This window comes from Emys orbicularis, chromosome 3 (assembly GCF_028017835.1).
Source record: "Emys orbicularis isolate rEmyOrb1 chromosome 3, rEmyOrb1.hap1, whole genome shotgun sequence".
In the NCBI taxonomy this organism is placed as follows: domain Eukaryota; kingdom Metazoa; phylum Chordata; order Testudines; family Emydidae; genus Emys; species Emys orbicularis.
In genome coordinates, this window is record NC_088685.1 from 183366933 (window position 1) to 183392846 (window position 25914).

At 45.4% G+C, this 25914-nt stretch overlaps 1 protein-coding gene across 1 annotated transcript in view; it reads right to left on the reverse strand.

Moving 5' to 3' along the window:
- Positions 1–4467: 4467 nt before the first annotated feature.
- Positions 4468–25914, reverse strand: part of ACYP2 (acylphosphatase 2) — a 136833-nt gene continuing 115386 nt past the window's right edge. The window contains exon 4 of the mRNA XM_065401860.1: positions 4468–5067. Within this exon, the coding sequence (XP_065257932.1) occupies positions 4953–5067 (115 nt within the window). The 3' untranslated portion in view covers positions 4468–4952. The remainder of the gene's footprint in view (positions 5068–25914) is intronic.

A 25914-nucleotide genomic window follows, 5' to 3' on the forward strand; every position in this document is an offset into this window, starting at 1 on the left:
AGGGAAAGAAAAAGTTAAAAATTACTTAAATAAGTTACATGTCTTCAAGTCACTAGGGCCTGAAGAAATGCATCCTAGAATACTCAAGGAGCTGACTGAAGAAATATCTGAGCCATTAGCGATTATCTTTGAAAAGTCATGGAAGATGGGAGAGATTCCAGAAGACTGGAAAAGGGCAAATATAGTGCCAATCTATAAAAAGGGAAATAAGGACAACCCAGGGAAACACAGACAAGTCAGCTTAACTTCTGTACCTGGAAAGGTAACGGAGCAAATAATTAAGCAATCAATTTGCAAACATCTAGAAGATAATAAGGTGATAAGTAACAGTCAGCATGGATTTTCCAAGAACAAATCGTGTCAAACCAACCTGATAGTTTTCTTTGACAGGGTAACAAGCCTTGTGGATGGGGGGAGAGAGAAGTGGTAGATGTGGTATATCTTGACTTTAGTAAAGCTTTTGATGCTGTCTTACATGACCTTCTCATAAACAAGCTAGGGAAAATGCAGCCTACATGGAGCTACTATAAGGTGGGTGCAAAACTGGTTGGAAAACCATTCCCAGAGAGTCATTATTAATGGTTCACTGTCATGCTGGAAGGGCATAATAAGTGGGATCCCGCAGGGATCAGTTCTGGGTCTGGTTCTGTTCAATACCTTCAACAATGATTTAGATAATGGCATAGAGCATACACTTATAAAGTTTGCAGACAATACCAAGCTGGGAAGGGAACAATCAGTTGCACACATACAAAATGACTGCCTAGGAAGGAGTACTGCGGAAATGGAGCTGGGGCTCATAGTGGATCACAAGCTAAATATGAGTCAACAATGTAACACTGTTGCAAAAAAAGCGAACATCATTCTGGGGTGTATTAGCAGGAATGTTGAAAACAAGACATGAGAAGTAATTCTTCCACTGTACTCCACGCTGATTAGGCCTCAATTGGAGTATTGTGTCCAGTTCTGGGGACCACATTTCAGGAAAGATGTGGACAAATTGGAAAAAGTCCAGAGAAAAGCAAGAAAAAAGATTCAGGGTCTAGAAAACAACCTATGAGGGAAGATTGAAAAAACTGGGTTTGTTTAATCTGGATGTAGCAGGGCGGACTCACCCCCGTGGCACCTCCAGCTGATCGTCTCTGGGAATTAGCTCACTTTCCAGACAGGAGCGCCCTCTGCAGACCTGTGATCCACTACCGCTTGGCCCCCCATGTCCCTCCCAGACCCAGTGCCCCATTATCTGGGGTGCTGCCCCCTGGCAGTAACCCCTCAGTTTTAGGGTCTACCCTCCCCAGGGAACCCCCACCCACTATCCCCACCTCACTATAGTATAAGGCTACTGCCAGTCATCATCTAGCCCCACGCCCTGGGGCAGACTGCAGTATCAGCCTACTCATCACTGGCAAGGTTGGGTTTCAACCTGCTGCCTTAGCCTACCCCCAGTACCCTGTGGCCTTCTGCTAGACTGCAGCCTAGGGCTGGAGTGGAGCTGCACTCAGAAGCTAGAGGGAGTCTACTGAGCACCTGGCTCCCAGCCTCTTATATAGGGCCAGCTGAGGCCTGATTGGGGCATGGCCCAGCTGCAGCTGCTTCCCCAATCAGCCTAGTAGCTGCTTCCCCCTGCAACAGCCTTCTCCCAGGGCTGTTTTAAGCCCTTTAGGGCAGGAGCGGGTAACCACCCCGCTACACTGGATAAGAGAAGACTGAGGGAACATGATAACAGTTTTCAAGTACATAAAAGGTTATTACAAGGAGGGAGAAAAATTGTTCTCATTAACCTCTGAGGATAGGATAAGAAGCAATAGGCTTAAATTGCAGCAAGGGAGGCTTAGGTTGGACATTAGGAAAAACTTCCTGTCAGGGTGGTTAAGCATTGGAATAAATTGCCTAGGGAGGTTTTGGACTCTCCATCATTGGAGAATTTTAAGAGCAGGTTAGACAACCACCTGTCAGGAATGGTCTAGATAATACTTAGTCCGGCCATGAGCGCAGGTGACTGGACTAGATGACCTCTCGAGGTCGCTTCCAGTCTCATGATTCCATGATTCTGGAGTTCTCTTTATATTTTGCTCCAATTGTCTGGTTTTCGAGCAGTAGTAAGTGCTGGTTTCTTTTGTTACATTATTATTATTGCCACCATCTTAGACCCACATCCTGCAACTGGATCTATGTCTGTGGGTAGACTCCTGAGCCACATAAAGCTGCATTGACTTCGATGGACCTCTATATGGGTGGACCCTTGCTTTGGCACAGAGCCACACTGAAATCAGTGGGGCTCTTTATGAGCACAGAAGTCTGCCCACATGGATGCTGTGATAAATGAAAGGGGTGAGGGTAGCTCCCTTTTATGGACGCAGCCAGTCAGTTAGCTATAAAATCCCTCATAGTAGCTGTTCTCTACTTGCTTTATCTGTAAAGGGTTAAAAGTCACTGCTATGCATAGGTAAAAGGAAGTGAGTGGGCACCTGGCCAAAATAGCCAATGGGAAGGCTAGAACTTTTTGAAATTGGACCAAGACTCCCCTTTTGTCTGTCTGTTGTTGTTCTCGGAGGAGGCAGACAGGACTCCAACTATGCTGTAAGAAGCTTGGAGCCAGGTATGAAAAATCATCGGTATTATACCTAGAAACTACTCATTTGAAACCCCAGATATGTAAGTAGATCAGGAAATGTCTAGGAAGATGCGATCAGGTTTATCTCCTTTTATTTTTTTATGGCTTGTGGACTCCTCTGTGCTAACCCCAGGTGCTTTTGTTTTGCTTTAACCTTTAAACTGGACTTCAAGAAACTATTATTGATGCTTAATCCTTGTATTTGCTCTTTTAAAATCTAGCAATAGCCTAAATTCCCAGATGTATTTTCTTTCTTTAGTTTTTTTTTTTAATAAAATTTACCTTTTTTTAAGAACAGAATTGGATTTTTGTGGCCTAAGAGGTTTGTACATATGTTGTTTAATTAGCTGGTGTTAACAGCTGATTTCCTTAGTTTTTCTTCTCAGCTCTTCCCGGGGGGGGGGGGGGGGGGGGGGATGAAAAGGCTTGAGGGGACCCCACAGGAAGGAATTTCCAAGTGTGCCTTCCTAAGCTCTCAAAGGGGTTTTGTACTTGGGTGGTGGCAGCCTATACCAATCCAAGATCAGAGAAAAGCTGTAACCTTAGGAGTTTAATAGAAACCTGGAGTGGCCAGTATTAATTTTTAGAGTCCTGGCGGACCCCCACCTTCTGCATTCAACGTGCCAGGGTGGGGAATCAGCCTTGATAGATGCAATTGCAGGCTCAGGACCTTAATTTCAACCATGGCTCATTTCCACATGTATCTACTGTCCTTTCTGCTCTCTGCCCTTCTCTCCATAACTTTGCTCAACACAATAATAAAGCAATCCAGATGAAAATGCTTTAACCTGTGTGGTGTATCAGTGTAATAGGTATTGTCATAGAAGTTGTAAATCTTTTAGGCCTTGGAAATGCAAGATATACTCATCAGACAGAGGATGTATCAGCTATTGAACTGATATTACACTTGGACTTTGCCATTTACAATTTGAATTGAACAAGGATTATTCATGATGACTTCAACAAAGAGTGTTTGTGGATAATCACAAAAGCCGTGTGTAGTTTGAACTATAATAATCTATAAATAACTCTTGCAACACTAGAATGAAATCTTCAGAGACTTATGTACAAAAGACCCAGTGAAAATAAATCTAGTTGTCAGCAGAAATACAAAGTTCTATCTACATCTTGTAGTTCACGTGATAGACAATCTCAAATATGCTGTGTTATGAAATAAAAAAAATGAATTTAATGCTTGAGGATGCTGGTGTATCAATGCCATCAGGACTGACTCTATATATCTCTAGAACATGTATGGAGCAGCCAGTGGAGATGGCAGTGTAAATCTCCACACAAAGCCTGCCACTATGCTTTACTCCTGATTTGGAAGGACCATATCTAGGATTGAGGAGAGTTCAGCCTCTGTAACGATGTATTTCTTGGCCTCTTTGCCTTAAATACCCAAAAAGATGAGAATTAGGCATCAGTCCTATGAAGACTTATCCAAGTGCTTAACTTTAAGCATATGAGCATTAACTTCAGTGGGACTACCGGTGCTCAATATGATGTACTTGGTTAAGTCTGTGCAGGATCAGGTCTTAAGTGATAACCCTAGTTAGTGGTGATTTTTGTGATGCAAATACTTGGCCATTAGCTATGAGACTAAAGCCATCAACTCTCATCATATAGGTCACCATAAAGAAATCAGATGGAAGTAACTTAGTCAATATTGATCCTGGCTGGGATTGGACAAAAGATCTATGAAAGACTATATATCTCTATATCCCATATCCTGAGCTACCTAGACATTATTATGGAAAGTTTTTAATCAGACTTGACTGGATACGTTTTATAGGCAAAACATTTATTTTAGAACACTTGCTACAGCATCAACTAATTATTACAAATAATACAAGAGAACTTTACAATTCATAGCATATAGAATATACTACTGAACATTGCTGTGATCCTGTTTAAAGATTACTTAAAGTATTTAAACATTTTTAATTATGTCACAGTGAAATTTAAGTTGTTTTCTATTTGTTTTTTAATATATATAAATCATATTTTATTGGGCAAAGACTAGGTTCTGTATGATCATGTCTTACAAATCTCACTGTGCACTAGTATTTGCTGATTTTGCAGTTGTATATCTTTATTGATTTTTTTATACTTCCTTCTAAGTAAATTATATATAAATTGGCAATGTTGGTAAAGATTTACATTATGAAATTTCTAATACAGTAACTGACAGTCCTACATTATGTAAAAGGGGTATTTTTATACTTTAGTATGAAGCAGACATCAAAAAAAGTGCTGTCATGCTATTTTATGGAGGCACAGAAATTACTATGCAGCTGAAGCATTATAATTTTGTGCTTAAAGATTTCTTCCTCCATTAGTATCTAGTGCTAAATCCTGAGAAATCAAGTCTGGAGATTTCCTTCTCATTAAAAAAGTTGGTTCGGTCTATGCGAGAACTGGGACTTCCAACTTTACTCAGCCAGGCCTTCCTGAAAAATAAAATAAAAAAAATAAAAGCATGTTAGAATAAAATGAACCGCATGTGTGGCATTTGCTCTTCTGTCGTGTTTTCTACTTAAAGGGCTTATGAAGCTCAGCTTTTCAATGAGGAAATTAGTCCTGATAAATGGTTTCCAAATATGTTATCTCCCTCAGCTGTTTTTCCCCTTTTCTCTTTACAAGCAAGATAAAACTATTTAAATAGTAAATAAAATTGTCAGTGTTTCAAAATACATTGTGTTACATTGTGAATATTACATACAATTAAATCTGGACTCTGAACAAAATTTTAGTTGAAGTAGGCTCCTTAAGGGTGCATTATTAAAATGAATACTCAGTTTTACCTACTTTAATTATGTCATTCATTATAATAGTATGTGTTTACAAAGTTAATAGAATACTCATTGCAAGCACCCGAGCACTATATACAATAAAAGAACAGTAACAAGAAAGGATTATAATACCCCGGAATGTTTGAGGGGGTCAGAGAAACCTTAAATCAAACAGCATACAAACTACATTAAGAGAACATTACTGAGTTTGCAAGTCAAGTATTAAAAAGTTAGGAAATGCCAGAATTTAGGCTGTCTGCGCAACATTAATTCTGCCCTTGCATGCATGTGCATAATAAACAGTCTTTAATTACATAAACACATTGTTTTTCCTCCACATGACACTGAAATTAATAGGACTACTCCTGGAGTAAGGTACTACTCAGTGTGAGTAAGAGTGGCAGAATCTGGCCTTTAGTTAATACTTTGTTCCAGATAAGAATTAGCAAACCTTTCCAATTTGCTATTTTCACAATACACGCTACAAATATGGTGCAGAAAAGTTTTTCTAACTTATCATCCTTCTCAGCATCACTCACAGTAAATGGATCTGCAATGATTTATCAACACAAACTTCCTAAGGGTTTAATTTCTCTTATTTATTTGAGAGAATAAAATATGTTAAATATTTGTTTGTTTGTTTATTTTTTTTTAACCTTTCTATCAGGTACCTGTAAGACTGCACCCCATATTCTTCATAATTATATTCTTAAAATATGATTATAGCATAATTATGATGCATTTTATGCAAGACAGGTCACATGAGAGGTCATTGAAAATGTTGTTATTCGCTGAATATTTTTATCCTATTTGTATGCATGTATCATTTTTCTATCTGAAGTTATGAATATTGACTATGTATCTGTATTTCAAATGTAGTTACACTTGGGTAATGCTCACTAGGCAAGATGTTTTCAGTCTAGCTAGCTGGTTGGGAAAGGCCTATTCAGGGTAATGAGCCATTAGGGAAAACAATAGGCCTCAGGAAAAGCTTATTCCCCACCTGGTGAGCCTTCCTGAGAGTACTCCAGACAGCCTGTAAGTAATGGCTGCTAGGACTCCACAAGGTCATGTGACCAGGCGACATGACTCTGGACTTCATTTTGGGGTGTCAGTGTTTTTCCACAAACTGAGTTTGGGACAAAGGATTCCCGGCATCTGCTAAAGCTATGTAAGGCAGGGGGTGACATCATCTGCTGCTCTTCACTCCCCACACAAGAAGACTCCTGGAAACACCTGAAGAATAAAGACTGAACTGGGGGAAGTGCTGGACCCATACTAAAGGGATTTCTAGCTTGCATATGAAAAACCTGGGGATTCCAAGCTGTAAAGCAGTACAGCTTGTCCCTTAAGACTCTGCAAGCCTGCTTCTACCCCAGGAGTCCGGGTGAGAAACTGCTAATTCATATCCAATCTATCTAGTATGTTAAGTTTAGTTTGTGTTTTTTGTTTATTTGCTAGGTAATCTGCTTTGAGCTGTTTGATATCACTTTTAATCACTTAAAATCTATCTTTTTGGAATTAATAAAGTTATTTTATGCTTTAATCTAAACCAGTAAGTTTGGAGTGAAGTGCTTGGGAATCTTAGCTCAGGGGCCTGTTGCATTTCATCTCCACATTGAGGGAGGGATGAACTCTATGAGCTCATACTGTACAGTTTCCTGTGCAGTGCAAGATGGTATAATTTTGGGTTTATACTCCAGTGGGGGGCTGCGTACCTGGGTTATCTTGGCTGTAGCCTCTCTATTTTTGGTTCATGCAATGTCTAGTCAGAGAGCCTGCATGTAACTGCAGTTGGGTGTGTCCCTGCCTGTGTGAATGCTGGTGAAAGTGTAGGACCGGGAGCGGGTCTGCAGCTTGTCACAGCAGCACAGTGTGAGAGGGAGCCCAGGCTGGTGGGTCACAGGGCTCAGCGGTACCCCAGTTCCAGGTGGCACCCCGGGAGGTGGGGGTGGGGAAACCCGTCAAAGTACCCATTACAGCAAACTCCTGTAAAGTGTAAGCTGGCTTTAGCCAGAGCTTCAGGCCACACATTGTATAGTATTGTGCTTTTTGTCTAAAAATGAATATCTCTGCTCCACAAAGTACAGTACATCCTGTGTGTGCACTGACAGGATATAAAGCTAGGTGATTGACTGTTTTTTAGGAACTTACAGACATGAAAATAATGCAAATAACTGATGTGAGATTTAATAATCACTTTGGGTTTTACTGCTAGAATGGCTCTACAAAGATTTACTTAAGGATCAAATTATTTCTCAAGATTCTAGATCATAATAGAATCCACTAAAGCAAATGCAATAACAAAGTAGAATTCATTTTCTGTGTACTGCATCTAAAGAGGAATGCCTTTTACATACATTTTTATCCATGACTAAGACTGTCTTAATTAAGTAATTGTTCACTTAACAAAGCTGTTAAAATATAAGATTTTATTCAATTCAATATGAATTTGAAGAGTTAAAGCAATTAAATTGTTGATTAGTTTTACTGAAAGTTACACTCAGCATTACACAAATAAAATATTCTTGCACTGAGACTTATCTTGATATCTCCACCACGACAACCACAAATCCATAGAGGCTTTAGACCTTGAACCAACACATGAAATACACCTGGGACATAGGCCACGTTTTATTATAGCCCTATCAAGAACCTGGGAAAAGTGCTGATAGGAGATCTTTTTATGTGGAATTTCTGACAATTCAATGTAATATCTGAAAGTGCCTCAGAGACCTTTGCTGGCTGTACGGAACAAGAAAGGAGTTTTCCATTACTTGTATTACAGCTGCAGAAACAATTCAGTGTTGCCACCAAAATGGTTAAATCAGTGCTTGTATTAATGGCCCAGCCCTGGACAAATAAACATTATCCTTGAGGGCAAGTGTACAGATTCCTGGTTAGTTAGAAATCTCTGTTTCTAAAGTTTAGTTATGAAAGCAAATATGTGCCTAGACTTCAAGTGTTTTGGGATATAAGTTTAGGAGTTGTAAGAATGCACTTGGTGCATTAGTGAAGCATGCATCCAAGATAGCCTCGCTTGAGCCTTCCTATAAGGGTGCTTCTAAGTGGAAAGGGAAAGATCCCTTACAAAATACCACACAGAACTAGGGAGGAGTATGTGTGTTCAGAAGGAACTGGCTATGAGGACAAAAGTCTTGATTTGGTCTATAACTGTTTATTGTAGATCAAATTAATATCCAATTTCTACTAAACGTTTACACACATTTAGACCCAAAAGAGATTGCTCCCAAGGAGCTATGTGGGTTGTTAGTTGTGTGACTCCAGTGTGGTCACAACTTCTTTACACTGCCACCCTGCATAAACCTTGAAAAATTTACTTTGAACCAGTGCTTATAACGCATAGGTTTTGGTGCCCAGAGGAGGACTCTGTAGGACCTTCCTATCTGCTATGCTTCATTTCAAAATCCAATGGTATCTTTAGTTATTCTTTATAAAATAACTGTTTGTTCTTTTAGCCCTTACCCAAGCCACCTAGCTTTAATTAAAATTCACCATAATCTAGGGAGCTTATCCTGGGAATCCCTACAATTGTCAGACATCTGAAGTGTACAGAATCTTTGATTTTTTTTAAGACCTCCTTCAAACCCCTTATATGTAACTATAATACATAGTATAATATCATGTATTCATTTGTAAAACACTTTTGACTAGTATCAAAGTGCTTTGTAGAAAGGCCCACAGTAATGCAAATGTGTAACAAGAATAATGGAATAAGATGGAGGGAGGGAATATTTTCAAAGGGACTTTAAAAATGGAAAGAGAAATGATAACATGTATATTGTCTAGTTTGGTGAATTGCTGGAGCTCATGGCCAGTCTGACTGGGCAAGAAGCAGCGCACATGGGTCTGGTTATTAATGCAGATAAAACTAAGTCCCTGGTCATTACTATCACAGTCTCCAACTCCAGATTACAACCAGCTCAGTATTAACCTATCCAGATGGAATAGTGAGCAGATGGCAACTGTCAAATACTAGGGCAGCATCACAGATGAGTGCTGGAGGATGCTTGAAAGATGTGGACACTTGTGTAGCAGCAGCTGCTGTCATGCTTTAGGCCCTTCAGTGGCCTCTGTGGCACGTTATAACATCAAGCTTGCTTTGAAGCTGCAGACCTATGAGCCATGGTTACACCACCTTTATTGTATGGCAGTGAAACAGGAATGCTGAGGAAGGCTGAGGAGTGGCCACTTGGTGTTTACAATTCTCATCGTCTTTGTCAGCTGCTCCATATTAAGTGACAGGACAAGATTCACAATGAGGTTGTTCATAGCTAAACCCACCAACCATCTCCATCAACACTGCTTTGGTTTTAGCAACTTTCTTGATATGGACACATCATATTTAGTAGGATGGAAGACCAATGAATTAAAATGTGTTTACCAAGGAATACTGCTACATAGCCAGCGATCATGTGGTCACCAAAAGCTTCAGTGGATTCCAGTAAGATCACCAATTATGAACATTGTGACCCAAAAACCTCTTAATGACCATTGCCAAGGGGGTTACAGGACTATCCAGATTGTGTTATGTACTCTCTGGTTCACCAAAGAATGTCATATGAGGCCTCAAATGAAAGCCAGTGTCACACTGGTTATTAGTATCATGAAATGTATGTACAAATACCATGTATTATGTCCCAAATTGATGTCAATAGAAGAGGTTTTAGAACAAATTGATAAACTGAGCAGTAATAAGTCACAAGGACCTGATGGTATTCACCCAAGAGTTCTGAAGGAACTCAAATATAAAATTGCAGAATTACTATTGGTAATATGTAACCTATCACTGAAATCAGCCTCTATACCAGATGACTGGAAGGTAGTTAATGTAATTTTAAAAATGAGCCTAACTTCAGTACTGGAGACATTGGTTGAAATTATAGTAAAGAACAGAATTATCAGAAATATAGATAATCATGATTTGATGGGGAAGACTCAACACAGCTTTTATCATGAGAAGTCATACCTCATTAATCTATTCAAATTCTTTGAGGGAGTCAACAAGCATGTGGATAAGGGTTATCACTGTATTGACTGGTACTTGGATTTTCAGAAAGCCTTTGACAAGGTCCATCATCACAGACTCTTAAGGAAACTAAGTAGCCATGGGATAAGAGGGAAGGTCCTCTCATGGATCAGTAATTGGTTGAAACATAGGAAACAAAGATTAGGAATAAATGGTGAGTTTTCACAATGGAGACAGGGGAACAGTGGAGTTCTGTACTGGGGCTTGTGCTGTTCAACATATTCATTAGTGATCTGGAAAAGAGGATGGAAGTTAAATCCTAGTGAGGAAAATAGAAAGGAGCATAAACTATGGCAAGTGAAGTGCAAAAATATAATGAGAAAGGCCAAAAAAGAATTTGAAGAACAGCTAGCCAAAGACTCAAAAAATAATAGCAATTTTATTTTTTTTTAAGTACACCAGAAGCAGGAAGCCTGCTAAACAACCAGTGGGGCCCCTAGATGATCAAGACACTAAAGGAGCACTGATGGACAGTGCGTGAATCACCGGCTGGGGGAGGTTAGCCCCCAGCCCCACCCCTTCCTCCTGAGACCCTGCCCCTTCCGTGGCCCCGCCGGAGCCCAGAGGTCCCCCAACCGCAGCGGCCAGCCCCTGCCCCAGGCTAGTGCCCCCAGCCCCAGAGCACCCCCAGCGTCTCCCCCCACAACCCCAGAGCAGGCAGCATGGCCCCAGTCTCCCCAGCTCTGGAGTGCAGGGAGGGTGGGTGGAACGGCCCAAGTCCAGGCCAACTGGAGCTGCGCCGAGTGGAAGCGTGGGGAGGGGGGGAGGCACGTGGGGGCAGAGCATGGGCGGTTCCACACCTGGCTGTTTGGAGAGGCACAGCCTCCCTCAGTTTATGATACCCACCGCCCATGGGAGCACTCAAAGATAATAAGGTCATTGCAGAGAAACTAAATGAATTCTTTGCATTGGTCTTCATGGCTGAGGATGTGACGGAGATTCCCAAACCGGAGCCATTCTTTTTAGGTGACAAATCTGAGGAACTGTCCCAGATTGAGGTGTCATTAGAGGAGATTTTGGAACAAATTGATAAACTAAACAGTAATAAGTCATCAGGACCCAGATAGTATTCACCCAAGAGTTCTGAAGGAACTCAAATGTGAAATTGCAGAACTACTAACTATAATTTGTAACCTATCATTTAAATCAGCTTCTGTACCAAATGACTGGAGATACCTAATGTTACGCCTATTTTTAAAAAGGGCTCCAGAGGTGACCCCGGCAATTACAGGCTGGTAAGCCTGACTTCAGTCCCGGGCAAACTGGCTGAAACTATGGTAAAGAATAAAATTGTCAGACACATAGATGAACATAATTTGTTGGGGAAGAGTCAACACGGTTTTTGTAAAGGTAAATCATGCCTCGCCAATCTACTAGAATTCTTTGAAGGGGTCAACAAACATGTGGACAAGGGGGATCCATTGGATATAGTGTACTTAGATTTTCAGAAAGTCCTAGACAAGGTACCTCACCAAAGGCTCTTAAGCAAAGTAAGCTGTCATGGGATAAGAGGGAAGGTCCTCTCATGGATTGGTAACTGGCTAAAAGATAGGAAACAAAGGGTAGGAATAAATGGTCAGTTTTCAGAATGGAGAGAGGTAAATAGTGGTATTCTCCAAGGGTCTGTACTGGGACAAGTCCTATTCAACATATTCATAAATGATCTGGAAAAGGGGGTAAACAGTGAGGTGGCAAAATTTGCAGATGATACTAAATTACTCAAGTTAGTGAAGTCCACAGCAGACTACGAAGAGCTACAAAGGGATCTCACAAAACTGGGTGACTGGGCAACAAAATAGCAGATGAAATTCAATGTTGATAAATGCAAAGTAATGCACATTGGAAAACATAATCACAACTATACATACAAAATGATGGGGTCTAAATTAGCTGTTACCACTCAAGAAAGATCTTGGAGTTATTGTGGATAGTTCTGTGAAAACATCCACTCAATGTGCAGTGGCAGTCAAAAAGCTAACAATGTTGGGAATCATTAAGAAAGGGATAGATAATAAGGCAGAAATATCATATTGCCTTTATATAAATCCATGGTACGCCCACCTCAAGAATACTGCGTGCAGATGTGGTCGCCCTATATCAAAAAAGATATATTGGAATTGGAAAAGGTTCAGAAAAGGGCAACAAAAATTATTAGGGGTATGGAAGAGCTTCCGTACAAGGAGAGATTAATAAGATTGGGAATTTTCAGCTTGGAAAAGAGACGACTAAGGGGGGATATGATGAAGGTCTATAAAACCATGACTGGTGTGGAGAAAGTAAATAAGGAAGTGTTATTTACTCTTTCTCATAACATTAGAACTAGGGCATCACCAAAAGAAATTAATAGGCAGCAGGTTTTAAACAAACAAAAGGAAGTATTTCTTCACACAACGCACAGTCAATCTGTGGAACTCCTTGTCAGGGGATGTTGTGAAGGCCAAGACTATAACGGGGTTCAAAAAAGAACTAGATAAATCAGCTTCTGTACCAAATGACTGGAGATACCCAATGTTACGCCTATTTTTAAAAAGGGCTCCAGAGGTGACATGGAGGATAAGTCCATCAATAGCTATTAGCCAGGATGGACAGGGATAGTGTCCCTAGCCTCTGTTTGCCAGAATCTGGGAATGGGGAACAGGGGGAATGGGGATCACTTGATGATCACCTGTCCCGTTCATTCCCTCTGGGGCACCTGGTATTGGAAGACAGGATACTGGGCTAGATGGACCTTTGGTCTGACCCAGTATGGCCTTTCTTAGGTTATGATAAACAGTGAAGGCGCAAAGTTTGCAGACAATACAAAATTTTTCAAGATAGCAATGGAGTGAAACTTTAGACATTTGCCCTGGCATGTGGTTAATGCACAAAATCATGATTTGCAATAAGATAATAGAATTGATGTATGTTATTAGAGTGTCTTTAGAACTCAGTTTGTACTAGAACACTGATCCAAAAGGCAGTAACTCCAGGGTATGGCAATGTGTTATGTAGCCTTTTATCTCTAGGTCTCTGGCTCAAGTCCAGGCTAGATCAGTAAGGACTGATGGCTGATCCATGGCCCATGTGAGAGGAGTTGGTGGTGTCCACATAACAAAAAAAGAATACTACTGGCAGACTCAGAGGCATACAGTATGGAGGTCAAACTTCCCTCTTATACCTTTCGGTGGTCCTTCTGGAAATGGGTTGAAACATGCTTATGGAGTGGTAGGAGTTGTGATATTGGGGACTGCCTGTAAGGGCTGTGTATTCCAGACACAGAGTCTGGGCAGCATGCTATGAACCTCTTAGTGTCATGCACAGCCAATTGGAACCAGACATAGAATCAGGGCCAGCTCTAGGATTTTTGCCGCCCCAAGCAAAATCAATTTTGGCCGCCCCCCCCCCCCCCCCCCGTTTTTTTCTTACCCCACCGCCCGGCCCTGCCTCAACTCCGCCCCTTCCCCAAATCCCCAGCCCTGCCTCCTCCCCCCAGGCTCTCAAGCCTAGGAGGGAGGGGGAGAAGCGGCACGCGTGCCGCGGCCACTCGGAGTCTCCCCCTCCCTCCCAGGCTCTTAAGCCTGGGAGGGAGGGAGAGCAGCGGCGCGCAAATCAGCTGTTTCGCGCGCCGCGGCCGCTCGGGATCTCCCCCTCCCTCCCAGGCTCTCAAGCTCTCAAGCCTGGGAGGGAGGGGGAGCAGTGGTGCGCGAGCGGCGGCAGCAGCAGAGGTGAGCTAGGGCGGCCGGGGCACATTTTTAGGGGCAGCAGGGGCGGCATTCTGGCACCGGCCATGCCGCCCCTAAAAATGTGCCGCCCCAAGCACCAGCTTGTTTTGCTGGTGCCTAGAGCCGGCCCTGCATAGAATAAAGCAAAGCTCTTGCAAGCACTTTAAACACTGAGTGATCAATGAACACTGCAGGAGGGAGGAACACTTAAGTTTCAGCTGCATGTGTTGTTCTTTCTCCAGGGACACAGGGCTTCTCCAGGGCTTGCAGCCTAGCATTTTTCAGGAATCCTATAGTCACTTACAATTAAAAAGAAAATGAATCTATCAAATGTGGGAGAGGTTGTGGGCAGGTCAAATTTCAGATATATACATAGTGCATTTGTCCCATGATGAAACAAGCATGGAGGCATTTCCATACCCAGACTGATTTTTACAATATTTAATCATTTACTATTAAAAAGAGCCCAGCTCTTTTTCACCCTGAGGTTGTGAGGAGGATCCTAAGCCACCTAAGTATTAATTTAAAAGTCTGTGAAATGTAGGATGACCAGATGTCCCATTTTTAAAGGGACAGTTCCATACTTAAGCCCTCCTGAAAGTATCCTGACTTTTTCTTAAAAACAGGCAAATTGTCCCGTATTTGTCTCCGTCCCCCATCAGTACTGGTGGTTCCTGCTGCTGGCCGGATCCCTGCTCGCCAGGAGCCCACCCACCAGCGGTGAGTGTGTGTGTGTGGGGGGGGGTCCAGTGGCCAATGAGGGGGGTGGGTGTGCAAGGCTGATGGTGGGGCGAAGATGCAGCAAGCGGGGCTGGCTGCTCCCCCTGCTGGTCAATCAGCACAGCCCTTGCTGCGTGCCGGCTCTCGGCCAGCAGGGCCTCGCCCCCCATCTTATTTCCTGCCGGCCCTGGCTGCACACTGCAAGCTGCAGTGGCTGGTGAGGTTAAATGTCGCCTCTGCTGCCCACCCATTGACCCTTTATGTGCTCCCCCCTTGCTGTCCTCTCCCTGCTTTGCCCCTTCGTCCCGCTGCTCCTCCATATTCCCTCTGACAGGGCGCATCCCGCTCGCAGCGCTGTGCAGAGAACCAGCTCCTGGTCGGAGCGCTGAGCTCACCAACAGCCTAGCTGGCAGTCTCCTTCCTTCCCCCACTGCCTCTGGCTGGGCCGGTGCCCCAGGAAAGTCCAAGACCCTCCAGCCCAGGGCGCTGGCCAGGAGGAACCGAGCCCTGCATATGCCAAAGCCCCACACAGCGCTGGTATGGGGAAGCCTCTCCTCCCCTCAGCTAAGCTCTGGAGTGGTGGTGGGAAAGCGATTCCCAGCCTGTTTGCACCCTGACCCTGTGGGCTCCACAGCAGCCCCCCAGGCAGGGACTTAGCACCCTCTTCACCCTACCCCCCCTGGATCCTGCCCCCAGGGAGCGTGGGGCTGCTCCGTCCTGTCCCCTAGGCACCCTCATCTGCTAAGCCACCTCTCTGGCCGGGTTCGCTGAAGCCCCTGGAGTCAGGTTCCCTGGGCCCTGGTGCACAATGCATCCTTAGGGCTTAGCCCCTTCCTGCCTGCACTCTAGTCGGGGGACAGGAGGCGGCTGGGTTATGTCGATGACCAGCAGCAGCCTGGAGGTGTTAGCTGCCTTTTGACACTGTGTGGGTAGGAAGGAAAAAGCTGCTTCCAGCCATGGGGGTTGGGGGAGAAGAGATGGGCTCTGCAAAGACACAGGCCAGGTCATCCCTCCCCCTGCACCACTCCGCCCCTTTGGCTGGAAGCAGCTCCCGTCCCCTCCCTCCCGCACAGTGCCAAAAGGCTGCTGCTGGCCACATTCTGGTGTGAACCCTGGCAGAAATCTGGGGAGGGAGGCCATGTGACTCTACATACCCTCCCTCCACCCCACCACGTGTTGCCTCGGGAAGACGCAGCGCCAGGTACCAGGAGAGGTGGGTCCGTCCCGGTGGCCCAGCCAGGCATGGAGGGCAGAGAGCACTGAGCAGGGAGGGTCGGGTCAGTCGATCACCACTCCCCATGTGAGAGAGGTGTACGGGAGAGTGTGAGTGTGTCACCTCTCTCCGTGTGAACCTTAAAGATAAGAAGGTAAATAAAAGAATCCAACTACGCAGTATTTCTTTTTAACAGGGGCTCAGCCAACTTGATGTTAATTGGAACATTTGTACTGCATAGTTCTGATGGATTGCTGTTGAATTCACTTGAATATGAGTAATTTTACCAGGTGTCCCATATTCAGTATGGAAATATGGTCACCCCAGTGAAATGAAATGGAACCAGGTTTTGAAGGTGTTCTAAGCACAAAGGGTTGGGGACTCCAGGCTTTAGAAAGGGCTACCTAGGTGTGATTGCCTCTTTCATGGTAACAGGGCCCCACAGCGACGAAGAGCCCCGGCCTGCCCACCCCAGCAACGATGGGCGCACCCCCCACCCCTCAAAGTGCCATTTCAGTCCCAGGCACACCGGGCCAAGCCACCACCACCACCACCCTGAGCCACCGGGCCAAGCCGCCGGCTCCCCTGAGCCGCTGGGCCAGCCCCGGCGCACAGCCGAGCCGCCTCACTCCCCCACCAGACCCTCCCATCCACCGCTGGCTCGCCGCGTTCCCTCCTCACTCCCCCGCCCCCGAGGAGGAGGGACACAACGAGCAATGGCAGGCAGGCAGCAGCAGCAGGCAGTGGGGGCCTCGGGGAAGGGGCAGGGCCACCACAGCCCAGGTGTGCAGCAGTGAGTCCATGGCTTAGCCTTCCCTGGCCTATTGTACCCGCTGCCCATGCATGTTAACTACAGTGTTGTTTACTAGCACAACAGTGTAACAAGAGGTAGATATGCACTTTATATAGAATGAGAAATAGAATCTGAAAAAGGGAACACTGAGCTGTTAAACTTTACTCTGTTTTCAATTAACAAGGATAGAATATTTGAGATTGCATTTTGAAGATTGTATTTTTAAGTGAGTGAGAGAGAAAACCAACATTTCAAACATTTAAGTACTCCCATAGTGTTTTTCAATAGAAAACACTATTGCTAACCTCAAGCTTTCAAAATTCATGACTCAGGCCCCCAAATCATGAGATTGGTTTTAAATAATAAGACTTTACAAATAATAAATGTGGGGTTCTTTTTCTTTACTTTCTGGTTTCTGAGTCTTTAGGATGCACTTGGTTCATGTTTGCAGGCTCTTCCCCACACTCACGAGGGCTAGAAACTTACTTTTATTTTAAATAAGAGTGGAGATTCGCATTTCATCAATAAAGCCAAGTTCCTGGAGACTAAAAGAAATTTTTTTTGGAACTCTCACAATAAAGCAGTGAGAGTTAACAACACTATGATAAGTTTGCTTTTTTTTTTTTTTTTTTTTTAAATATGAACATTATGTGTGCATGTTTCAGAGTAGCAGCCGTGTTAGTCTGTATCCGCAAAAATAACAGGAGTACATGTACATGTATGTGTGTACGTGCATGTGCACGTGCACACATACAAAATAAGGCAGGACCAAAAGATGTTATGAAACCTTCACATAAATTGAGTATTAATATTTACAAAAGTATCTGCATAACAGCTTTTGGTAAAGTTAACATGCTAGAGATGTTGACCCCATCTATACTACAATTCAAACTAGGTCAGAGAGGATCAGGTTTTTAAATACAATTCTTGCCTGCAAGCATGGGCGACAGGTATAATAGGCCAGGACAGGCTCTGCCTCCCCTGGCACTTGCCGCCGGACGCCTGGTTGCAGGTTTGGTGGGGGAAGTTTTTGCTTTATTATGCTCCATGCAGGTTCCGGGGCAGCTGAGGAGGCAGTATGTGCTATTCAGCTTCCTGAGTTCATTAGTAATCTCCTGGATTCCAGAGAGATTACTGATGAACCCAGGAAGCTGAGTAACACATACCGCCTGCTCAGCTGCCCCAGAACCTGCATGGGGCATATCAAAAGCTCAGGTTCTTCTTCGGGAAGAGAGGCTGTCATGCTGCGGGTTTTCCTGAGTGACTTGGGGTCTGGGGAGAGGTGGAGAAGGGAGGCGCGGCGTGGCTGCGGCTGGCCCAGGGCTCCCCAGGCAGGTGGGGGGAGGGCTCGGGGCTCCTCTGGCTGAGGGGGGAGCGCTCGGGGCTCTGGCCCAGGGGAGTGCAGGCAGAAGGATCAGATCTGGGGGCTCCACCTGTTGCCCATGCCTGCAAGGCACTAATTTCGATTTCCTGGCCAGAAGGGCAGTGCTTCTCATGGGCCTAGACATCTTCAAATTTTAGTCATCACCTACGCTGAATGCAGCAAGACGGCTGGAGGCTGAATTGTTACTACACCAAAGATTCTGCTGAGCCAGCTGACATGCATTATTTCCTCTGCCTCCTCCACAGATTCTTCAGGTTTTATATAAAGCGGAGCAGAGGAGGCAGGCGCAGTGCAAATAACACATACCAGCTGGGTCAGCAGTAGTGGTGGGTTAAGGATGGGAAATGACATATAGGCCCCACATAAACTGCCCCAAAAGCTATGCCTCAGAGGAATCCTCTGCCTCCCCCTTCCCCTGGCTCAGGGGCATAGGATATTGAGTCTGCTAACAAAAGAGGAATCTGGGGACAAAGCTGAGAGGATCCAGTGTTGGTGTGAAGAAAGTAGCAGGAGGGAGTGAAGCAGTCAGGGACATCTCATGGGAAGTAAGCTGGGGAAGACAGGCTCTCAAATGCAAAGCATTAGAGAAATCTGGAATGGCTGAGGGGTCCCAAGAGAAAAGCTTGAGGAAAATTATTAATTGCTTGGAGGAGGAGAGCATGCAGAACAGGGTTCAAGGCTCTCCAAAATACACTGAGCCTAGCAACCTTATAAAGTGATTTACAAAACTGTGCTCGAAACTGTGTGGACCTGAAGCCTGTTGAAGAAGAATGCATCTGTCTACAGAGCCTTTGAAACTAAAGTTCCCTCTACTGCTGCTGCCATGGAAACTGATGCATCCGATCAGTGAAAGTGGGTCAGGGTAATTTTAAATTAGCATGCCTACTGTATTGTAAAAAAAAAAAAAAATTGTTAGAAACAGAAAATGCTAGGTCAGGATCAAAGGGCATTAGGTAAGTGTGTATGTGTATATGTCTATCCATACATAAAGCACATTATACTGTATATATGGAGAAGGGAGGGGGAAGTGGGAGAGAGAGAGAGAGAAAGTGATAGAAAGTGCATTATTCCCTGGAGGTGAAATACAATTTTGACACATTTTATCAGCATGACCACATCAGACACCACTACAAAGCAGAGACACAAGTCTGGCACTAGGTCATCTTAGTGAGTGAAAGGAAAACAAAAAATACAGCCAGAACTTGGACCAATTGACAGTCCAAGGAGAGAGGCCAAGAACTGGGTGGGCATGGAAACTGAAGTATGCTCTCATCGGGAGATGGGGTTGGGGGTTCAGTCAGATCCTACTGCAGTTAGGGTTGGCACGTCTCTATAGACTATCCAGTGAGGAATTTCTTTGAGGTACAATTTGAAAGTAATGTCAACAACAAGGGCAAATGAGCAGAATCTTTGACATGGAAAGGATATAAATTAGGTGTGACATCCTGAGAGTACTGAATAAACAGCAAGATTATACACATCTATTTAGATGTCACATATCTATTTATAATGTTATGGGGAAAATGACTTCTATGCGCTCATTACATACTGTATATGTTACGAATACTGAGCCAAATTTTCTACTGGTGTAAATTAGCATAGCTTTGTTTGTTTCAATGGAGCTGCATCCATTCACATCAGTAGTCTATTACATACACATTCCGGGGGGGGGAGGGGGTTGATCTAAGTTACGCAACTTCAGCTTATAACGTGAATCATGTAGCTGAAGTCGACGTACTTAGATCGACTTACCATGGTGTCTTTACCACGGTGAGTCGACTGCTGCCACTCCCCCATCAACTCTTCCTGCACCTCTCGCGGCGCTGGAGTACAGGAGTTGACGGGAGAGGGCTCAGGGGTCGATTTATCGCATCTAGACTAGATACGATAAATCAATCCCTGCTGGATCGATCACTGCCTGCCGATCCAGCAGGTAGTGTAGACATATCCTTAGAAACCTGCTTCATTAGACACATTTGACCCATATTGAAAGACCATACCTATTGTTAATTCTCAATCAAAAGGGATCAATTTCTCAGCTAGAAGGAACTTTAAACCTAAGAACAACTTGCTCTGTTCTGATACCCACTGCAGATCTCTGTTTCACACACTGCCTAAATGTTATTTTTGTAAAGTCTGAGCAAAATTCATAGAATCATAGAATCATAGAATATCAGGGCTGGAAGGGACCTCAGGAGATCATCTAGTCCAACCCCCTGCTCAAAGCAGGACCAATTCCCAACTAAATCATCCCAGCCAGGGCTTTGTCAAGCCGGGCCTTAAAAACCTCCAAGGAAGGAGACTCCACCACCTCCCTAGGTAACGCATTCCAGTGCTTCACCACCCTCCTAGTGAAATAGTGTTTCCTAATATCCAACCTAGACCTCCCCCACTGCAACTTGAGACCATTGCTCCTTGTTCTGTCATCTGCCACCATTGAGAACAGCCGAGTTCCATCCTCTTTGGAACCCCCCTTCAGGTAGTTGTAGGCTGCTATCAAATCCCCCCTCATTATTCTCTTCTGGAGACTAAAAAATCCCAGTTCCCTCAGCCTCTCCTCATAAGTCATGCACTCCAGACCCCTAATCATTTTTGTTGCCCTCCGCTGGACTCTTTCCAATTTTTCCACATCCTTCTTGTAGTATGGGGCCCAAAACTGGACACAGTACTCAAGATGAGGCCTCACCAATGTCGAATAAAGGGGAACGATCACGTCCCTCGATCTGCTGGCAATGCCCCTACTTATACAGCCCAAAATGCCGTTAGCCTTCTTGGCAACAAGAGCACACTGTTGACTCATATCCAGCTTCTCGTCCACTGTGACCCCTAGGTCCTTTTCTGCAGAACTGCTACCTAGCCATTCGGTCCCTAGTCTGTAGCTGTGCATGGGATTCTTCCGTCCTAAGTGCAGGACTCTGCACTTGTCCTTGTTGAACCTCATCAGGTTTCTTTTGGCCCAATCCTCTAATTTGTCTAGGTCCCTCTGTATCCGATCCCTACCCTCTAGTGTATCTACCACGCCTCCTAGTTTAGTGTCATGGGCAAACTTGCTGAGAGTGCAGTCCACTCCATCCTCCAGATCATTAATAAAGATATTAAACAAAACCGGCCCCAGGACCGACCCTTGGGGCACTCCGCTTGAAACTGGCTGCCAACTAGACATGGAGCCATTGATCACTACCCGTTGAGCCCGACGATCTAGCCAGCTTTCTATCCACCTTACAGTCCATTCATCCAGCCCATACTTCTTTAACTTGGCAGCAAGAATACTGTGGGAGACCGTATCAAAAGCTTTGCTAAAGTCAAGGAATAACACATCCACTGCTTTCCCCTCATCCACAGAGCCAGTTATCTCATTATAGAAGGCAATTAGGTTAGTCAGGCACGACTTCCCCTTGGTGAATCCATGCTGACTGTTCCTGATCACTTTCCTCTCCTCTAAGTGTTTCATAATTGATTCCTTGAGGACCTGCTCCATGATTTTTCCAGGGACTGAGGTGAGGCTGACTGGCCTGTAGTTCCCCGGATCCTCCTCCTTCCCTTTTTTAAAGATGGGCACTACATTAGCCTTTTTCCAGTCATCCGGGACCTCCCCTGATCGCCATGAGTTTTCAAAAATAATGGCTAATGGCTCTGCAATCTCATCCGCCAACTCCTTTAGCACCCTCGGACTTGTGCACTTGTGCACCCCCATGGACTTGTGCACGTCCAGTTTTTATAAATAGTCCCGAACCACTTCTTTCTCCACAGAGGGCTGGTCACCTTCTCCCCATATTGTGCTGCCCAGTGCAGCAGTCTGGGAGCTGACCTTGTTTGTGAAGACAGAGGCAAAAAAAGCATTGAGTACATTAGCTTTTTCCACATCCTCAGTCACTAGGTTGCCTCCCTCATTCAGTAAGGGTCCCACACTTTCCTTGACTTTCTTCTTGTTGCTAACATACCTGAAGAAACCCTTCTTGTTACTCTTAACATCTCTTGCTAGCTGCAACTCCAAGTGTGATTTGGCCTTCCTGATTTCACTCCTGCATGCCTGAGCAATATTTTTATACTCCTCCCTGGTCATTTGTCCAATCTTCCACTTCTTGTAAGCTTCTTTTTTGCGTTTAAGATCAGCAAGGATTTCACTGTTTAGCCAAGCTGGTCGCCTGCCATATTTACTATTCTTTCTACACATCGGGATGGTTTGTTCCTGCAACCGCAATAAGGATTCTTTAAAATACAGCCAGCTCTCCTGGACCCCTTTGCCCTTCATGTTATTCTCCCAGGGGATCCTGCCCATCTGTTCTCTGAGGGAGTCAAAGTCTGCTTTTCTGAAGTCCAGGGTCCGTATTCTGCTGCTCTCCTTTCTTCCTTGTGTCAGGATCCTGAACTCGACCATCTCATGGTCACTGCCTCCCAGGTTCCCATCCACTTTTGCTTCCCCTACTAATTCTTCCCTGTTTGTGAGCAGCAGGTCAAGAAAAGCTCTGCCCCTAGTTGGTTCCTCCAGCACTTGCACCAGGAAATTGTCCCCTACACTTTCCAAAAACTTCCTGGATTGTCTGTGCACCGCTGTATTGTTCTCCCAGCAGATATCAGGGTGATTAAAGTCTCCCATGAGAACCAGGGCCTGCGATCTAGCAACTTCTGCTAGTTGCCAGAAGAAAGCCTCGTCCTCGTAAAATTGGTTGACCTGTTTTTGATATGTGAGCAGAAAAAAGCATTTCCCCCATATGTTCTCGTCAGAGATTTTGCTCCGCTTAAACAGCTTCAGCAACAAACTTCAAATTTGTCTTGTTTCACTGATCTCACTGAGATCTTAAAAAGCAAGCTACGTTTGCAGAAAATTAGGTAGTGTTAAAGTGATGTTTTTACACAACACATAGTAAATCTGTGAAATTCATTACCACAAGAGTTCATTGAGAATGGTAGTGTCCCATGTTGCTCTGGTCTAAATGCCTACATGAGGCATCGGGCAACCAAGAATCAGGCCCTAGTAGTGCTTCATGCCCTCGTGCTGTAAGGGTACACTATTGGGGCTATCAGGAGAAAGAGGCTTCCTGTTAGGGTTGCCAACTTTCTAGTCACACAAAACTGAACACCCTAGCCCCACCCCTTCCCTGAGGCCCCGCCCCACACTCATTACATTCTCCCTCCCTCAGTGACTCCGTCTCCCCCACCCTCACTGGGCTGGGGCTGGGGGTTGGAGTGTGGATGAGGGCTCTAACTGGCAGTGTGGGCTCCGGGGTGGGGCCAGAAATGAGGGGTTCATGGTGCAGGAGGGGGCTCCGGCTGGAGGTGTGGGCTCTGGGGTAGGGCTGGGGATGAGGGGCTTGGGGTCAGAAGGGGGTTCCAGGCTGGGGGGTGGGGCCAAGGGATTCAGGGTGCAGGAGAGGGTTGCGGGTTGGGGTGCAGGAGGGGGTATGGGCTCTGGGCTGGGGATGCAGGCTCTGGAGTGGGGCTGGTGATGAGGGGTTTAGGGTGCAGGAGGGGGCTGCAGGCTAGGGGGTGGGGCCGAGGGATTCGGAGTGCAGGAGGGGGCTGTGGGTTGAGGCAGGGGGTTGAGGACTCTGGGCTGGGGATGAGGAGTTTGGGGTACATGAGGGGGCTCAAGGCTGGGGATGAGGGATTTGGAGTGTGGGAGGGGGCTGTGACTTGAGGCAGGGAGTTTGGGGGGCTGAGGGCTCTGGGCTGGGGCTGAGAGGTTCAGGATGTGGGAGGGGGCTCTGGGCTGGGGCAGGGGTTGGGTGCAGGGGGGTGAGGGCTCTTTGCTGGGGCCGGAGATGAGGGGTTTGAGATTCAGGAGAGGGCTCCAGGTTTGGGGGGAGGGGCTCAGGGCTGGGACAGGGGGTTGGGGCACGGGGTTGGGGCATGGGCTTAACTGCGTGTGCCCCAGAAACAGCCAGCAGGTCCAGGTCCTAGGTGTGGGGGCCAAGAGGCTCCATGCACCGCTCTTGCCTGCAGACACCGCCCACCCCCCACTTCCATTGGCTGGTGCTTGGAGTTGGGGGAGTGCGCGGAGCCCCGTGGCCCCCCCGCCTAGGATGCAGACCTGCTGGCTGCTTCTGGGGCACAGTGTGGTGCCAGCCAGGCAGGGCCAGCTCTACCATTTTTGCTGCCCCAAGCAAAAAAAAAAAAAAAAAGCCGCCCAGACTGTGCCGCCCCAAGAATGGACGGAATGCCGCCCCTTAGCATGTGCTGCCCCAGGCACGTGCTTCCTCCGCTGGTGCCTGGAGCCAGCCCTGCAGCCAGGACAGGTAGGGACTAGCCTGCCTTAGTGTCACAGCACCGCCGACAGGACTTTTAACAGCCTGGATGGCGGTGCTCACCAGAGCCGTCAGAGGCCCTTTTCAACTGGGTGTTCTGGTCAAAAACTGGACACCTGGTCACCCTACTTCCTGTGCCCCTTCCCCTTCTAGCACATTTGCTAACTCAAGGTAAGACTTAGGCCCATAGTGCAGACTGAAAAAGGGGTTTGGCTTCCCCCCTCTGATGCTGGGGGCCTGGAATAAGTCAGCCCCACTCTGGACAGTGTTTATTCTCCCACTTGGGGGTTTATTTCCCTACAATTTCTGGGCAGGCCCAAGGAGCACCCCTCCGCCAAACAGAAAAAGGAACTAGTTCCAACACAAAACAAAGAGGAATACCTTTTTCTCCCTCCCCCACCTCACACTCTGAGGGAGTTTGGCTTTGTTATTGGCCCTGGGGTGTCAGTCCTTACCCTACTCAGGCAGTCAGTTTATGTAGCTTTCCCTGTAGGGAGGAGAGCAGCCATTCACCCTCGGGCAGCCTTTCTCCCTGCTGCCACTAGCCCTGCAGCAGCTTGTCTCTCCTCCCTCTCACTGGAGGAGGAGTTTTGAAAGATCTCAGGCAGCCCTTAATTGGACTCAAGTATCTCTAGTTGACCCAAGGTAGCCCCTTCTTAGCTTCAAGGGAAAAGGGATTTTATCATTCTAGGGCTAATAAGAGGCCTGCCACCCACTGTCTTACAGCTGTCCAGCCAGACTTTGTCACAGGCTATATTGTCATTTCATGAAGTCTGATTAAAAATTATTTTTCACATTGAGCCTATTAAATCACAAAAGACAGAAAGATGTTTGAATGAGGAGTTTTTATGCCATTAGCTACTGTACCAATCCAAACTGTAGGAAAAGAAAAGAGCTCTGACATCTGGATGCTGATTGATTAGCACATGTCAAAGAACATTAAAAAGTGGGTGTGTTTAAAGCAAATGTAATGTGCATAGTTGTGCATATTACAGAGCTTGTGCAAAGAGTGAAGTGCAATTATTTCTAACCAACAATCACATAATTAAGATCCCTATGACTAATTTAGTCAAGGAAAAATAAGTTGGCCAAATCCCCCATTATAGGCATTTTCAAAACCATCCATGTGGAGAGCCATTCTGAACCATCAATTATTCACTGATTCAGATGGGGAATTCTGCTTAAAATGAATATCAAATGGCACCAAGGAAGTAAATCATCTACTTTACTAGGCAGGAAATACTGTAAGATTGGTCCTAGCAACTACAAATATGTGCGCCTTACTTCACTCTCAAACAGACTTGTTGAAATGATAGTTAAAAACAGAATTTTAAAGCACCTAGGTAAATGTGGTACAATAAGGAACAAACCAGCACAGCTCTGAAGAAGAGCTCTGTGT